Raw genomic sequence first — 16315 nt, 5'->3', positions numbered from 1 at the left:
GCAATCATGATGCAACTGCTACTCACCCGGGGAACGCCCGCACCCAACGGCGATATTTTAGTACTTCTAGTAAGAGAGGGCGCACCACGTTGAGAGACCGGGCTGCCAGCACACGCGCCACTCTGCCACTGCCACGCCACACAGCGCCGGCCTGCAACCCACATGCTGCGTCAGATTGCAGCACCACCCAGCCAACCGAAACACCCACAACACGCAGATCGAACGCGGAGAGCGGGCCATGCCGCGATATCCCATCCCGAGCCGCCACACGCCGCGGGACCCGGGCCGCCCAGAATAGCCCAGCCGGCCTAGTGGCTGCGGCGGCGGTGGCTTATCGCCGCCGCGTCGTATTCCGAGCAGCGAAGCACACCATAGATCTAGTGGCCCCGGCGCTCGCTTGCGCGGGCGGGGCCCAACTCGCTTAGATGCAAGTCGTGTGGGCGGGTTGGCCGGAGGAGTCAGCCGCGAGCGAATTGAGCGATGGGCCATTTCGAGTCTGCGAACGCCATGGCTCCGTCGCCGTGAAGCTCCCCAAGCACACGTCTGCCAGCCAGCCTGCTAACTCGGAATCCGCACGCAGGAATCCGCGAGCACGGCTCGGAGCACGCCCAGCTCGCCCAACTCGCCCAGGCGGCACGCACATCGGCCCGGCCTCCGCTGAGGAGGTGGGTGGTTCGAAATCTTTTCACAGGACGCCGTCCATTCATCCCTGCCCACCTACCACACCCAGTGATTTCCATCTCGGCTCGCTCGCGGCTCGCTCGGCCTCTCATCAGCAGCATGCCGGCGGCGTCCAATCCCATGTGGGCCGGTGTGTGCGTGTGCATGATGTCAAACTCAGGGGGCTGGGCGTCCCTGTGGATTATCTGACCTTTTTGGCTGGTATTTGCGATGACGGCCGCAATCTGCGCGATATCCTGAGCCGTGCGCAAACTGCGCTGGTACAAGCGAGAGGAGAGGCCGCCGAGTCTCCCAAGCGCGACTTCGGCCTCCGCTGAGATTGGAATTGTTCGTACGGCGATTGTGGAGCTCTGCACTCTGCATGGGCCCCACTCGCTTGCAAAGTTGGCTGCCTGGCGCTTACCTTACCGGGAGATAGAGGATACTGATATAAGTCGGGCGGGGCGCTACAACGGCCCCCCATCACACAATGGCAGACAACGAGAAGGGACCGTACAGCCACGCCGTGGTGAACGAGAGCATCAAGCGCGAGCAGCACGGCACCGGGCCGTTTGAGAACGTGCACGATGCCGAGCGCGCAGTCGCCGCCGACCCCAACCGCCAGTTCCACTTCCTCTCGCTGAGTGCGTGCTGCCCCTGGAGCAAGCTGACCCCCAGTCGGGCTCGCGTACGCCATCCTCAACTCGTGGACGGCGATGGCGACGTCGCTGTCCATCGCGCTGCCGTCCGGCGGCCCCGTCGCCGTCATCTGGGGCATCATCCCGTCGTTCCTGGGTAACCTGGCTATGGCGGCGTCGCTTGCTGAGATGTAAGTGGCCGTGGCTGGTACCTCGCCCTCCCGACCCCGCTCACGCCCGCCCCCAGCTGCCACGTCTACCCCACCTCCGGAGGCCAGTACCACTGGTCGGCGATCCTCGCGCCGGCCGAGCACGCGGCGTGGATCTCGTGGGTGTGCGGCTGGTTTGCTACCTGCGGCTGGATCGCGCTGGTCGGCACGGCCGGCTCGCTCGCTGGCAGCCTCATCACCGGCGTGATCGCGCTCCAGAACGACAGCTACACCCAGAAGCCGTGGAACGTCTTCCTCATCTACACGGGCTACACGCTCATCGCGATGGCGGTTAACATCTGGGCGCTGCCCATCCTCCCGCGCCTCAACCAGGCCGCCATCTTCTGGTCGCTCATCGGCGCCGTCGTCATCCTCATCACCTGCCTCTCGCGCTCGGCCGGCAACTTTGCCTCGCCCAAGTTTGTGTTTACCGAGTTTATCAACGAAACCGGCTGGCCTAACGGCATCGCGTGGATCCTCGGCCTCCTCCAGTCGTGCTTCGGCCTGACGGGCTACGACGCCGTCTCGCACATGGTCGAGGAGATGCCCGAGCCCCACAAGTACGCGCCGCGCGTCATGATCCTCGCCGTGTGTATCGGCGCGAGCTCGGGCTTTGTCTTCCTCGTCTGCCTGCTCTTCTGCATCAAGGACATCGGCGACGTCAACACCTCGCCCGCTGGACCCCTCCTCGCCGCCATCTACCAGGGAACCAACAACAAGGTCGCCGCCACCTGCCTCCAGATGTTCCCCATCGTCTGCATGTTCTTCACGGCCCAGGGCATCATGACGGCGTCCTCGCGCATGACGTACGCGTTCGCCCGTGACGGCGGCATCCCCTTCTCAAAGCTCTTCTCGCGCATGAACAAGAACGGCGTCCCCGTCCCCGCCGTGCTCCTCAACACGGCCCTCGTCATCATCTTCGGCTGCATCTACCTCGGCTCGAGCGCCGCCCTCAACGCCATCCTCTCGTCGTCGGTCGTCTCGCTCAACATCTCGTACTGCGTCCCCATCGCCATCGTCGTCATCCGTGGCCGTGGAATCCTCCGCCCCGCCTCCCTCCCCGAGCCGACCTTCACCCTCGGCCCCATCCTCGGGCCAGTGTGCAACATCTTCGGCCTCGTCTTCACCGCCATCACCACCGTCTTCTTCCTCTTCCCTCCAGCCATCCCCGCCACCGGCTCCAACATGAACTACGCCGTCGCCGTCTTCGGCATCGTCGGCGTCGTCTCGGCCATTACGTGGTTCACCCGGGGCCGCAAGGACTTTATCGGCCCCCGCGACCTCGGTGCTCTGCTCGAACTCGCACGCACAGAGGTCGCACCCAACGCCCGCCAGGGAAAGAACGCGTCCACCATCGTCGAGGAGAGCGATTAGTGTAATCAATGTGCCCCATGTGCCACATTCATAGTTGCCACAGACCACCGTGGTTGTGTAGAGTAGGGCTTGAGTCTGCATGGATAGGATTATTTTGCGCAGTGCAGCGGTGCGGAGCATGGGTCAGCAGGCTACTAACCGCTGACATTGACAGCTGCACCCGCTACCCGCCCAGAACCCGACATTGCGGCCGCCACGCCAACGTCGCCTCCTCGCTCCCGCCCCAGCCAACGGCCTCGGCCGCCCTTATCACCGGCTGCTCCGGAGCAGTGCATACCCGACGAATGGCATACGCATACGCCCTTGTGCAGCCCCACGCGGCCCCATTCCCAAAGCCAACAGACTGAAGCTGGTTGGTGCGTAGACGTCGACGACGACGCGCAGCCCCATTCCAGTCGGCCAAAAGGTCAAATGCAAAAAAGGTCAGATATTCAGAAAAGGTCAGATTCTGCTTCAGGGTAGTTGGTAATCACCTTGCCAGTAAAGTGTATTTAGGGAACTTGGATCTCCGGTGGCGGATGTCAGGGAGCTCAACGTCTTCGGACTTTCGGAGGTCGGTGTAGGTCGGATAGCCCCCCGGTTGATACGCCGAGTTCGGCCCACCGAGCGGCGCAGCAGGGTGTAATGCAATACATACAGCCGAGCCGGTGGTCCCAATGATAATACTAGAGCTTGGCAACGGCCTCGGCGTCCGTGCCGGAGCCGTTGAAACGCCGTCTCCAGCGCTGCCACCACTCGATACCGTACTGCCTTGACTCGTCGGGGATATCCTTCATGATCACCTGGAATGCTGTTGAAGCAGCCTCAAGCCGAGCGTCCGTCCCCTGCTTGGTGGAGAGGATGAGCTGGGCAATGTTCTCGAGGTACTCGGGCATGTCGGGGCCGGGAATGTACGGGATCAGGCCGATCCGGATGATACGGACGGCGTCCTTCGCTTCGTCGGCTTCAAAGTTGGCGTCCTCGATCTGCTTGATCGCAGTCGCAACCAGCACGGGTGAGCGGCGTGACGCAGCCTTGACAACAGTCGGATACGCGGCTTTGAGCTGATCGGGGGAGATTGATCCGTCGCGTGTTTGCTTGATCAGGCCGTGGGCGAGGATGTGCACCAACGCGTCCACAAATGGTCCCTGGCTTGGCTCGGACAGCGCTGTTTCAGAGGCAGCGTCGACAAGCACGAGCAGGAAGGCGAACGACGCTTCAAAGCTCGCCTTGTGCTGCGGTCGGACCATGTACCTAAGCTGTCAGTTCACAATCCACAACCAACACTCACTGCTCAGCTAGAGGAAGGATCGTATCCCGCACAGCTCGGGCGTCTACCAGGTGTATCAGCTGCTCAGCAACGGTCAAGATGAACGTTGCCAAGGACTCTGACACCTTTGATAGCGGCCCCTTGCCGCGGACAGCTCTAAACGTGTCGCTGACGCCCTTGCCGCCACCGAGGCCGACGATGATGTCCAGTGATCCGTATAGGACCTTTTCGTACTGCTCCAATCCCGAGTCGTTATCCTCAGTGATGACTGCGAAATGTGACAGGATCAAGATGAGCAACTCGGAGTGTGTGAGAAGCAGCTTCTCAGACAGTAGACTCTGTGCTGGGTCGAGCATGAGTTGCACCACGGGCCAGCTGACCGCGAGCAACGACAACAGCGACGACTTCCTGCGCTCCCATTCTGGAGATACCGTCAGCATTGCCTAGCCTGACAACCATCACTTACCCGCACTGTTCTTCGTCAGGTTGGGGTAGCGCTTCTCCATATCCTGGACCACCTCGTACATCCGGAACGTGAACGCCCGCGCCGCCTGCCAAGCGTACTGCTGGCTTGTTGGGCCGCCCTCAAGGAGTGCCGAGATTGCAACCGACAGTCCATGAGAAAGACTTGCAACCTTCGGCGCGTCGACAACTGAAGGGTAGATCTCCAGAGACGATTTGTCGAGGGCAAACCCGAGAGCGGAGAAGAGGGCGACATGGAGGAAGGGCATGATTTCCTGAAATGGTCAGTCACAGCTACTCCTCCTCCACCTACCCTAAGGTTCAGTGCCCTCAGCCTCGCGGCATCGACATGGGGCGCCACCTCGCAGAATAACTTGACCGCATCCGTGCTCTTTGCGTCAAAGGTGTCCGACATTGCGATGACGAGCTCCTCTTCGAGATCGACGCGCGGTTTGCCCCACTCCACACCCGTGACGTCGTCAAGACCTTGGAGAAGACCAGTGAGGAAGACTTGTCCCTTCTCCTCGGCACCCTTGACATTGTGGACGTCGTGCTGGACCTGCGCGAGCCATGCCTGTGCGTCCTTGTCGAGGACGTTTCGGCGCCAGAACGTGTCTTTGGAAGTCTTGCGGAGGGAGGCGACCTTGGTTGGGACTGCCGAGCGTACGCATTCCCGCACAACGTCGGGCTTGACTGTTTCCCAGAGCGAGGTGGACGAGAGAATGTCGTCAACGAACGTGTCTAGCTGGCTGTCTTGAAGCGAGCCGATGAAGTGGGTAAGGGCGCCCTGGACAGTCTCTGTTGGGATGGTGATGGGGCCGGGGGAGCGCAGGACGTTGATGAAGGGCTCCAGGACTGCCTGGAGCTCCTGATCCTCCCTGTTGGAGGACATTGCGGACATTGTGAGAAAGGAAAGTGAGGTGGAAAGCGAGATGAGATGCTAGCTTGGATTCCTCGTTCTCGTCACTGAGATGTTCGGTCAGCTCACGGCTATCCACTTGGGCCGACCCGGTCAGCAAGCTTGGTCGGCCGGCGCGCGGCGCGCGGGGAGCGGAGGGGACGCGCTGGGTGGCGATTTGAAACGGGACCAAATTTGACTAATGACCTCCACTCTTTGACCAAGTCGATGTGGGGGGTGGGGGCGGTCGACTACAACAACAGTCGCAGTACCATCTCATCTCTCGTCAAACGACATTCGACATGACTTCGAGGCTCAAGCACAAGCTTGAACTCGAAAATGTCAACCTCAAGAGCGCCTATCTGAACGAGTCGTTTGTACAGGTTGGTTTGAGACAAAAGACCAGCTCTAACTCCCAGATCGGAACCCCGCTGCCTGCCCTCTCCCAGACCAAGAAGGACAAGCAGGAATACGTGCCACTATGGGAGCAAGAGGTAAGGATATGTCTCTTGCAGGGCTAACAAGCAGGTCCGCGATGAGAAGGGCCGCCGTCGTTTCCACGGCGCCTTCACCGGCGGCTTCTCGGCCGGCTACTTCAACACTGTCGGCTCGAAGGAAGGTGCGTTGATTGCTCGACTTTGCGTCACAACTGCTCACAGAATAAGGATGGACTCCGCAGTCTTTCAGGTCGTCGCGGAACAACCGCGCCTCTCACTCCCAGCGCGTCGAGGACTTCATGGACGAGGAAGACCTCGCCCAGATGAACGATGACCGCCAGCTCCAGAACACGGAGACATTCAGGAACGATCCGTTTGCTGGTACCCAGAGCCTCGAAGGCCAGTCGTGAGTTGTTGACAATGCGTTATTCAAGTCTAACCCCCAGGATGTCGTCCGCGCTGGAGAGCCTCGTGATCCCAGCCCAGGCGTCCATCGGACAGAAGCTCCTGCAGAAACTGGGGTGGCGACCGGGACAGGGAATCGGCCCCCGAGTGACGCTCCGAAAGCTGCGAATTCAAGAGGGAAAGCTCGGAAAGCAGCGCGTAGGCATGGATGTGGACGCCGAAGACGAAGGGGAGGCCAGCAAGCACACCTACGCTCCCAGGGATACCAGGCTTCTCACTTTCTCCGCCAAGGATGACAAGGAAGGCCTGGGGTACGAGAAAGGGCGGGGGATGGGACGGCTGCCGGCTAAGCGTGGTGGTGGGTTTCTGGATACCTTACTCAGCAACTGACGCTATCAGTGTATGGGGCTGGACCGGGCGAGGATGACGAAGACGACCCATATGGAGCGAACGCCGTGGACGACCCACGACACTACGCCTTCGACAACGGCGAGGAGGAAGACGACACGTTTGTCATGGGCGGTCCTGAACCGCAACCTGGAAGCAGCAGGAAGAGTCGAGCAGACGCCAATCACTGGCACGATGGACGAAGAGTGCTCGACGGGTTCGAGCTGGATCCCCTAGGTGTGCCCACCGACAAGTGGTGAGTGAAGTTTCGGTGACCCTTGCAGAGCTGACCCACCAGGTTCGCTTTCCCCGAGATCCCATCAGACTGGCACCCACGCCCAGCCCGTGTTTGGGGTACGACCCGCAAGTTTGATGACAACACGACTCCGGTCGCTGAGCCGGAGGTCATCCGTGGAGCTCCAGGGCGGCCTCTTACCCACGAGCAGGTGAGTTGGAGCATTCGTTTGCTACCTTCTTAATCTAACTTCATCAGCGTGGTGCTGCCTTAGGCGAGCAAGCACGCGTCTCAGAGGCCAAGTCTGTCTTCGAGTACATCTCGGAAAAGGACAGGGAGCGGTTAGCCGCCTTTGCTGCTGCTGCCAAGGCTGGTACCGCCCCACCGCCACCTTTGTCCCTCGAGGCAGAGCCAGAACTACCACCAGAGCGCGCGACCGAGGTTGTCATTCCACCACTATCGCCTCGCACCGCATCTGCAGCATTACAGGGCTTCATACCATACCAGGATGAGCCGGAAAAGCAGGAGCGGTACCGTTCGTACCTCCTTTCACAGACGCACAACACGAAGCATCCCAACCCCCAGCTTCTTCCGTCCACAAACATCGACACTATCAACAAGGAGCTCGAGACCTTCGCGCAGTCGGCGCGCATCTTCCGGCCAATGTCGTACGCTATGTCGTCTCGTTTCACGTCTGGTAGCGCCTCTCTGGCAGCATCGGACATGAAGCAGGCCAAACCCGGCCTCCACATCTTTGACGCCTCCAAGGGCGGATCGCTCACGTTTACGAAACCGGAGAGCACGGAGATCGAGGTCAAGAAGGTTCTGACGCCTCGGGAGCAAGCTGCCGAAGACGGAAAGCATGGCCAGTTGACTCGCATTGTCAAAGACTTTTACCCCGTCAAACTCGTGTGCAAGCGATTTCATGTCGCCAACCCCCACCCCGAGGGACCGCCAGAGGGTAGTGGTACATCGACTCCAAGCGGCACACGTCCTCTCAATGAACTGCCCCTTCCCAAGAACGACGCCTCATGGGAGTCTCACTTCACGCACCAAGGAGAACCTACCCAGGACGACACATCGCCACCACCGGAAACGACTGAGCGTGTTCCGCGCTCCATCGCTGAAGTCGGCATGGCAGATGATGCCAATCAGGGCCGCGACACCCTCACCTACACGAAGCCCAGCATCGACATCTTCAAGGCCATCTTCGCAGAGGACAGTGAGGATGACGACGAGGATGAGACTTCCAGTCGACCAGTTGCAAAGGCTCCGGCGCCGGAGGTGAAGCCAAAAGACCCTTATCCTGTTGTCGAGGAAAAGCCCGTCGACTACAACACCTTCAAGCCCGTGTTCCGTTCGGCAGCCGCGGACGACAAGGACAAGGACGACGACAAGGCTCAGAAGAAAAAGGACAAGAAGGACAAGAAGAAGCGAAAGGGAGTGCTGTCGTTTGACGTCGGGGATGAGGGCGAAGAGGTGGCGCCGAGGGACAAGCCGAAGAAGAAGTCCAAGTTGGGTCGTGCAGACGCCGACCAGGGCGAGTGGGTGGAGAAGGCGCCGGTGGCACCAGCTCCTGTGGTCGTCTCCGCGGACCACCAGCCGCCAAGTTCCCGGTCGCGCTCGGCTTCACCTTCTAAAGGTGGTCCAGGATACTCTTTCGTCTCGCGTGGACGGAAGGGTGCTTCCGACTACATGTAGCATGATCATCACAAACCTTATAGACTCAATACAATCTTGCATTAGCCACCTGTTGGCGTAAAGTAATCCAACCTATTTGGGATTACTTCATCCTTGGTTGTCTAATTCAAACACCATTGCCGCAATTTGGCCCCGCCCGTTGCCGACTACAAGTCGCCACCTAACTTCGGGTCTTCGAGCCCCCTCATCTCGCTGTTTACACTCCGCCCCACCCTCCATCATGTTCGTCAAGCGCGCGCGGCCACGCCCATCCATCCGATCGCGGGTAGTGGACGATGACGACGCGGCCCCATCCTCGCCATTAGCGCAGAGCGTGACCTCGTCCGAGGTCGACGCCGCGCCTTCGCCTTCTGCGATGGACGTGGACGACGAAGCCGGCAGCGTGATGGAGCGCAAGAAGGCGCAGCGGAAGAGCAAGCTGAGCAAGGGGAGCCGATTGAGCTTCGGTGGCGACGACGAGGTGAGCTTTGCGTTCCCGTGCCAGCAGCCAGCTGACGCTACAGTCTGACGGCACGCCCTTCAAGCAGAAAAAGTCGCTCCTCTCGCAGTCGCTCAAGCTCGCCTCGTCGCCGTTGGCCTCCTCGGCGCCGACAACAGCACCTGCCGCCTCCTCCGAGTCCTATTCGCGCGACTACCTCGCAGAGCTGAAGGCAGCCACGCCGTCAAGGGCAGCAAAGAAGCGGGACGACGAGGACGGGAACGGTGGCGACGGGTTGTCGCAGACCGCGCGGGATAAGTACGCGAGCACGATTATCGAGGACACGTCGGCGGGAATCCCGGACCACTTGGCCGTCGCGGCCGCCAAGTCGCGGCGCAAGGCAGCTCTCGATGCACAGCGGGCCGGCGCCGAGGGCGAAGACTTCATCGCGCTCGGCGGCGACAAGGGCCCGCACCCCGAGAGCCGGCTCATGCGCGAGGAGGACGAGGGCGACGAGGGAGACGAGGACCTCGCCGACTACACGGAGCAAAACTCGCGCCTTTACCTCGGCAAGCAGGCGAACAAGCGCGCCGCAGCGAGGTTGAAGGGAGAAATTGGCGAGCTCATCGCCGACCGCGAGGCGGAGGACGAGTCGGACGAGGAGACGCGCGAGTGGGAGGCGACGATTGTCGCACGCACCGGACACTCGGTGTATTCCGAGGTGGAGAAGAAGAAGAAGGTGCAGGGATATGTGTCGGCGCCTAGTGAGTTTGTGTTGTTGGACATGGCTGACACCGCAGTACCCGCCATTCGACCAGTGCCGACTATTTCTTCGGCAGAAGGCAGGGTGGCCCAGCGACTTGCCCAGCTCAAGGCGACCAAGATCCAGGCCGAGCACGACCACGAGACAGCTGCGCGGGATATCACGCTGCTCAAGGAGCAGGACGAAGACATCCGCAAGCAGCTGACCGAGGTGGAGGGCAAGCGCGAGTGGGTCGAAGGGTTCAGAGAGTGGGTCGAGGTGCTGGGTCACTTTTTGGAGGAGAAGATGCCCAAGCTCGAGGATATCGAGAAGGACGCGGCAAAGTACGAGAAGGAGCGATCGACGATGGTCGTCCAGCGCCGGGCAGCGGATGACGCGGACGACTTGTCGCTGTTCCTCGGCATTCCAACCTCCTCTACGCCAGAATCTACGACGGACGACTCAGCAGCCAACTCGGACGCGCGTCGGATACGCCGCATTGCTCGAGAGGATCGACGGGCACGGAGGCGGGGCGTCATGGCCGCTGCGGTTCCTAGCGATGTCGATGGCCTATCGACCGACTCGGAGCTCGATGACGAGACGACCGACGCGTTCACCGCCTCGCAGCACGATCTTGATCGCGAGGTTGAGTCGCTTCTCGCCGACGTCAAGGCTGTCGACTTTCGTGATCCGAACCAAGGCATCGCTGTGTGGTTTGGCGACTGGCGGAAACGGTACCCGGAGGAGTACAATGGCGCGTTTGGTGGCCTGTCGCTCGTCCAGGCGTGGGAGTTCTGGGCGCGCGGCGAAATGGTCGGATGGCAGCCGTCACGGAGCGACAACCCGATCGAATCGTTCAAGTGGTTCACGTCACTGTACAACTACTCACGGCCAAAGCCTGAAAACGCCGACGACGACGACATGGACCTGGAGCCGGACGTCGGAGAGGAGGGTGACTTGGCCACCGAGATGGTGTCCAAGGCTGTCGTGCCGCTTTTCATCAAGGGGCTCGAGGTCGGCGCATACGACCCATACTCGACGCCACAGACGCGGCGCTCGGTCGACATGGTGGAAGTGATTGGCGATCTGACGCGCAAAGAGAGCCGCAAGTACATTGTGAGTGTGCGCTGTGTGTCCCAGCTGACGCCACAGTCGCTCGTCAAGGCCGCTCTGGGCGTGTTCCAGGCCCATGTGCTCGAGCTCGCTACGGCCGTTTCGGCATCCGGCGGACCGGTAGCGCAGAGGCCGCCGCCGTACAACCCGGCCGCACGGTCAGCCATGCAGCGCTACGTCCGCCGGCGGATCAAGCTCATCCGCAACTTGCTGTTGTGGCGGAGGGTCGCGCCGACCGAGGTGCAGGACCTCGTGGCGCGGGTTGTAAGTGTCGTGCTCCGCCCAGTGCTAGCACGGACGTGGGAAGGTGGCGGCGACGACATGGCCAAGCGCGTGCTCGAGGTCGCTGGGGCTACCCTGCCCGACAACCTGTCCAAGTTTTTGCAGCAGGGGCCGCAGTTGTAGTCTATGCGTGATCGACACGCAATCTATGCATTAGGGAGTGGGAGTGGGCGCTGTCCATGCTTGCAGGCTGCTGCACTGTGCACTGTGCATTGTGCACCGCGCACCGTAGTGCCTCCCCCTCTGCACGTGGTCATTTAGGCCCCGTTTGGTTGCTTGGTTGTCGTCGGACGCGTCGGTGGTTGCCGTCGATTTGTCTCTCGCGCGACCTCCATGACGGCAGCAGCACAAACTCTCTTCTCTTGACTCTCAAAGACAAACCCCATCAACAGACACGGAAAACTTGGACACATAGGCAGCTCCTCGACGCCGACCGACGCACACTAGCGCGCTCAGGACGAACACCCACTCGAGAGCCAGCCGACACACCGACCCACGCGCCTCTCGAACCGTCCCCGTCGCGACTGAACTCCCCCTCCCCTTCCCCACCCCGCCCCGTCGCCGAGCCCCGGCTGCAACTATGCACAATGGAAGCAGCCGCGCTCTCAAACTACCAGCTCGGCGACCTGCTGGGCCGCGGCGCCAGTGGCAATGTGTACCGCGCGCTCAACTTCCTCACGGGCGAGACGGTGGCCATCAAGAGCATCTCGCTCCTCTCGCTCCCGCCGTCATCACTCCCGGACATCATGTCCGAGATTGACCTGCTCAAGAACCTCAACCACCCAAACGTGGTAAAGTACAAGGGCTTCACGCAGGACAAGGAGAACCTGTTCATTGTGCTCGAGTACTGCGAGAACGGCAGCCTGCAGACCATTCTCAAGAAGTTTGGAAAGTTCCCCGAGTCGCTCGTCGGCGTCTACATCTGCCAGGTGCTCGAGGGCCTCTCGTACCTGCACGACCAGGGTGTTATCCATCGCGACATCAAGGGCGCCAACATCTTGACCAACAAGGACGGCAGCGTCAAGCTCGCCGACTTTGGCGTGAGCTCGCGCGCGCCCACGCCCGACCTCGCCGCCGTTGCCAAGGTCGACGCCGACAATGAGGTCGTCGGATCGCCGTACTGGATGGCCCCAGAGGTCATTGAGCAGTCCGGCGCGACCACGGCAAGCGATATCTGGAGCGTGGGGTGCGTCGTCGTCGAGCTCATGGAGGGCAAGCCCCCCTACGGCGACCTCGCACCAATGCAGGCCCTGTGGCGTATCGTCCAGGACGAGTCTATGCGGATACCCGACGGCGCGAGTCCGGTGCGTTACGGCCTGCGTGAGACAAGGGAAAGGAGCTGACACATCCAGATGGTCAAGGACTTTCTGTACCACTGCTTCCAGAAGGACGCAAACTTGCGTATCAGCGCAAAGAAGCTGCTCCGGCACGCGTGGATGCAGCAGGCGCGCAAGCACCTCAGCAGCGCGGCATCACCGGGTACCCTGCCACGGTCCAAGGCCTCGTCGAGCAGCAGGTCCGCGCCGCCAGCGACGAACGGCGCAAGGAAGGACGGCCACAGCAGGACAGGCAGCACGACGCAGCCCCAGCCGACCGTCAGCGGCGTGCCGAAGGAGCCGGCGAGCGTGGACAAGTCGCGTAAGCCGTTGACGGTGTACGATGAGCAGGTGCAGCGCGTACAGGAGTGGAACGAGGCACTGGCAGCATCACCCAAGGCCTTCGCTTCTGCCGCGTCGGGTACCATGCGCCGGATCCCCGCGCTGCCGAACACCAAGAAGGCCGCTGCTGAGCGCCGCCGCGCCGACGCCGCTGTCATGCCCCCGCCTGCGATTGCGTCGTCGTCGCACGCCGTGCATGCCCCTGGTCTGCTCCAGAAGAACCAGCACGTGAGCGACGTGCTCAGCCGCGCGCGTGAGAGTGTGGAGCAGGAGAGATGGGACGACGACTTTGCCTCGGACATTTCTCTGCCCAAGCTGAACTGTGAGTGGGTGTGGAGGGGCGAGTGCTCACGCCGCAGTACGCAAGCCGCCAGACGTGCCGGCTGAGGAGTCCGGACACGAGCCAAACCAGGAGACGGTGCGCCAGCTGCCCAAAGACGCAAAGGCACGCGCGGCTGACAAGCCGCCGCCACTGCCGCCAAAGGACAAGGCGAAGAGCAAAGTCGAGGACTACTCGCTCGACCTGGGCTTCGGCGACGACGAGCTGCAGATCAAGTTGACCAACTTGAAATCGCAGGACAAGGGCCGCACGCGCATCATGCACCCCCGCGACCTGACCAAGATGGGCAGCCTGAGCAACGTGCCGAAGGAGATGGGCGGCTTGCCGCCCGCCGAGCGCACCGCCGAGCACAGACACTCGGCCCCATCATATGGCCAGTTACAGTCCAAGGGCGGCGCGCCGTCCAGACCGATGAGCATGGCGGCGCCACCGTCGCCGGTAATCTTGCAGTCACCCAACCCTGGTGCGAACAGGACGCCGCCGACGTCGAGGTCCAGCTCGCTGCGTGGTAGGAAGGAGGCATCCGAGAGCAACCTCGAGCTGCAGAAGTACTCCGAGACGGACGACGAGGACTACTCGGACATGTTTGATGGTCCCCTTGACCAGATTGTTGATCGTGCGTTAACAGTAGTCGCAGTTCTCTGACTCAAGCAGCTACGAGCACCATGCAGTCGCTGCAGCTCACACGCCGCTCGAACCGCTCATGGCAGGACGACGACGATGACGACGACGCCGATCCGTTTGCCGAGATCGAAGACGACTTTGACACGGCAGACGACCTCGAGGCCAACCTCCTGCGTGACAAGCGCGCGACGCTGTGCGCAAACGTCACCAAGCTGGTAAATCAGCTCGAGGGTGGGAGCAATGACATGGCTGCGCTCCGCAAGGTCTGCGACGAGCTCGTGAGTGGCGCGATCTGGCATCCACTGACGGCAAGCTCGGTCTATTCGAGAGTGCAGGCGACATGGGCCTCGAGACGCACTTTGTCTCCATCCACGGCCTGCTAGCGTGAGTGTGGCAGCTTGACGGCGCTGATCCCCCAGCGTCATAGAAGTACTAGAGGGGCGCCTGAGCCGCGACGTCGCACTCCGGCTGCTCAAGATTGTCAACTTCGTGCGTGCTGAGCCAGCGCCATTCCTGACAGCCCCAGATTGTAGCCTTTGATGTCGACCATCTCGAGTCGTTCTGCCTCGTCGGCGGAATCCCCGTCATCATTCAATTCACTAGCAAGAAACACCTCGCCGAGGCGCGCCTCGAGGCGTCCCTCTTCATCCAGCACCTCACCCGCTCGGCCCTCACCCTACAAATGTTCATCTCGTGCCGAGGCCTCAGACACCTGGTCGACCTCCTCGACGAAGACTACTCGGAGAGCAAGACGCTGATTCTATCGGCACTCGAGGGTATTGGGAGTGTGTTTGACCTTCAGGTGAGTTGTCTCCGCCTGTGCCACAACTCACTCCCAGTCACCCACGCCCAAGCCCGACTTCTGCCGCATGTTCACGCGCGAACATATTCTTGACCCGCTGTCCATTGCCCTGCTTGCGCTCATCAAGGATCCCGACGTAGACGAAGATGTGCCCAAGCGTGCCGTGGACGTGCTACTCCTCTTCTCCCAGGTTGCTCAGGCGGATGTCCATGTCCGCGATGCGTTTGCCACACGCACAATTATGATGCGTGAGTTTTGCGGTTGAAGAATTCTCTAACTCGCCACAGGCCTGCTCAAAGCCCTCGACCTGCTCCCCCGCAAGCTCCTCGTCACGGCCATCAAGGCCATCAAGCATCTCTCGACCAGCCCTCAGCTCATCGAGGTGCTGCAGAACTCGAATGCCATGGAAGTGCTCGTCGACCTGCTGAGCAAGTCGCTCAAGGGGTCGTACAGCAACGAGATTTCGTCGCACATCTTCCAGACCATCTACTCGATGTGCCGCCTCTCCAAGGCGCGTCTCGGCGAGGCCGCGTCCTCGGGTATCATCCCGCTGCTCAAGCGCGTCATCAACACCAAGTCGCCCCTCAAGCAGTTTGCCCTGCCCATTCTGTGCGACCTCGCCAATGCTGGCAAGGAGTCGCGCCGTCTGCTGTGGCAGAATGACGGCATGCGCCTCTACCTCGACCTCCTCGACGACCCGTACTGGCGTGTCAGTGCCCTCGAGGCCATTCTCAACTGGATGCAGGACGAGACTGCGCGTGTGGAGGACATTTTGCTCCAGCACCGCTCGACCGACTCGCTGGCAAAGTGCTTTGTGCAGTCGTCTGGCGTGTCATTTGAGAGCATCCTCGACCCGTTCCTCAAGATCCTGCGCATGTCGTCGCCGCTCACCTCGGCCATCTCCACCACGCCGTGCTTGCGCCGTCTCGCCGATGCCCTCGAGCGCCCCGCCAAGGCCGTCACAAAGCTCAACCTGCTGCGTATCACGCGAGCCGTCTGCGAGTCACACCCCGACCGCCAGACGCTCGTATCGCGCTTCTCGCTCGCGAGCATCGTCGACAAGCTCGCAAAGCAGGACGACGCAGTGCTTGTCCGCGAGCTCGCAAAGGAGATCTACCCGTCCCTCCTGTTTGGCGGCGACCCCGCCCCACCGGGCGACTCGCCAAAGGGCAAGCGCGTCATCAGCGCGCTGCGCCGCACCTCGAGCGAAAGCGGCTCGGTCACCCCCCAGGCGGCTCTGTCCCAGTCGATCGGGCCCGGTGCCGTCCCCCCGTCGTTGTCCTCGTCGACCTCTGCGCCCCGCTCGGCCCTCCGCATCCCGAGCATCATGCGCCGCCCGACGACCTCGTCCCTCTCGTCGTCCCACTCGTCGTCGCGCATGAGCCTGATGGGCCCGCCGGCCGACACGACGCCGCTCAACTCGCGCTCGGCGACGCCGACGGCGACTGACGACAAGCCGCGCTCCAAGCGCCGCATTTCACGCAGTCTCGTCAGGGATGTGCAGTGGGAGGCTGGAGGGGAGAACGGCCGCTTGCGCTCCGTCCTGCCCTCGCCTACACGGACATACTTCTAGCTCAACACACTCATATACGTTTCCGCCTGTACCATATCCACTACTGCAATGTGCCTATTGTATGCATTCATTTTGCATTGCGTATGAGAGAAGAATGACTGCCAACTG

At 61.5% G+C, this 16315-nt stretch overlaps 5 protein-coding genes across 5 annotated transcripts; 4 read left to right on the top strand and 1 right to left on the bottom strand.

Moving 5' to 3' along the window:
• Positions 1 to 1150: 1150 nt before the first annotated feature.
• Q8F55_000719 (uncharacterized protein) lies at positions 1151 to 2881 on the top strand (the record flags this gene model as incomplete). The annotated part of the gene is made up of 3 exons (XM_069349370.1): positions 1151 to 1304; positions 1339 to 1489; positions 1546 to 2881. 3 exons carry the CDS (start codon positions 1151 to 1153, stop codon positions 2879 to 2881), a joined length of 1641 nt encoding a protein of 546 aa, XP_069212914.1.
• A 665-nt stretch (positions 2882 to 3546) lies between these two features.
• Positions 3547 to 5493, bottom strand: Q8F55_000718 (uncharacterized protein; the record flags this gene model as incomplete). Its single annotated transcript, XM_069349369.1, has 4 exons — positions 3547 to 4114; positions 4152 to 4551; positions 4597 to 4867; positions 4906 to 5493. The coding sequence occupies 4 exons, from the start codon at positions 5491 to 5493 to the stop codon at positions 3547 to 3549; spliced, it is 1827 nt and encodes a 608-aa protein (XP_069212913.1).
• A 299-nt stretch (positions 5494 to 5792) lies between these two features.
• Q8F55_000717 (uncharacterized protein) lies at positions 5793 to 8655 on the top strand (the record flags this gene model as incomplete). The annotated part of the gene is made up of 8 exons (XM_069349368.1): positions 5793 to 5873; positions 5910 to 5984; positions 6019 to 6109; positions 6156 to 6333; positions 6374 to 6690; positions 6732 to 6975; positions 7018 to 7165; positions 7213 to 8655. 8 exons carry the CDS (start codon positions 5793 to 5795, stop codon positions 8653 to 8655), a joined length of 2577 nt encoding a protein of 858 aa, XP_069212912.1.
• A 220-nt stretch (positions 8656 to 8875) lies between these two features.
• On the top strand, positions 8876 to 11333 carry Q8F55_000716 (uncharacterized protein; the record flags this gene model as incomplete). The annotated part of the gene is made up of 4 exons (XM_069349367.1): positions 8876 to 9115; positions 9159 to 9837; positions 9874 to 10931; positions 10968 to 11333. The coding sequence occupies 4 exons, from the start codon at positions 8876 to 8878 to the stop codon at positions 11331 to 11333; spliced, it is 2343 nt and encodes a 780-aa protein (XP_069212911.1).
• A 464-nt stretch (positions 11334 to 11797) lies between these two features.
• CDC15_1 (Protein kinase of the Mitotic Exit Network) lies at positions 11798 to 16207 on the top strand (the record flags this gene model as incomplete). The annotated part of the gene is made up of 9 exons (XM_069349366.1): positions 11798 to 12514; positions 12563 to 13190; positions 13228 to 13824; positions 13863 to 14110; positions 14146 to 14216; positions 14252 to 14321; positions 14359 to 14634; positions 14672 to 14882; positions 14922 to 16207. 9 exons carry the CDS (start codon positions 11798 to 11800, stop codon positions 16205 to 16207), a joined length of 4104 nt encoding a protein of 1367 aa, XP_069212910.1.
• Positions 16208 to 16315: the final 108 nt, after the last annotated feature.

This window comes from Vanrija albida (genome assembly GCF_041260175.1).
Source record: "Vanrija albida strain AlHP1 chromosome Unknown contig_1, whole genome shotgun sequence".
Classification (NCBI taxonomy): Eukaryota; Fungi; Basidiomycota; class Tremellomycetes; order Trichosporonales; family Trichosporonaceae; genus Vanrija; species Vanrija albida.
Note: the sequence above shows the minus strand (reverse complement) of the source record. Positions and strands in the feature narration are given on the sequence as shown.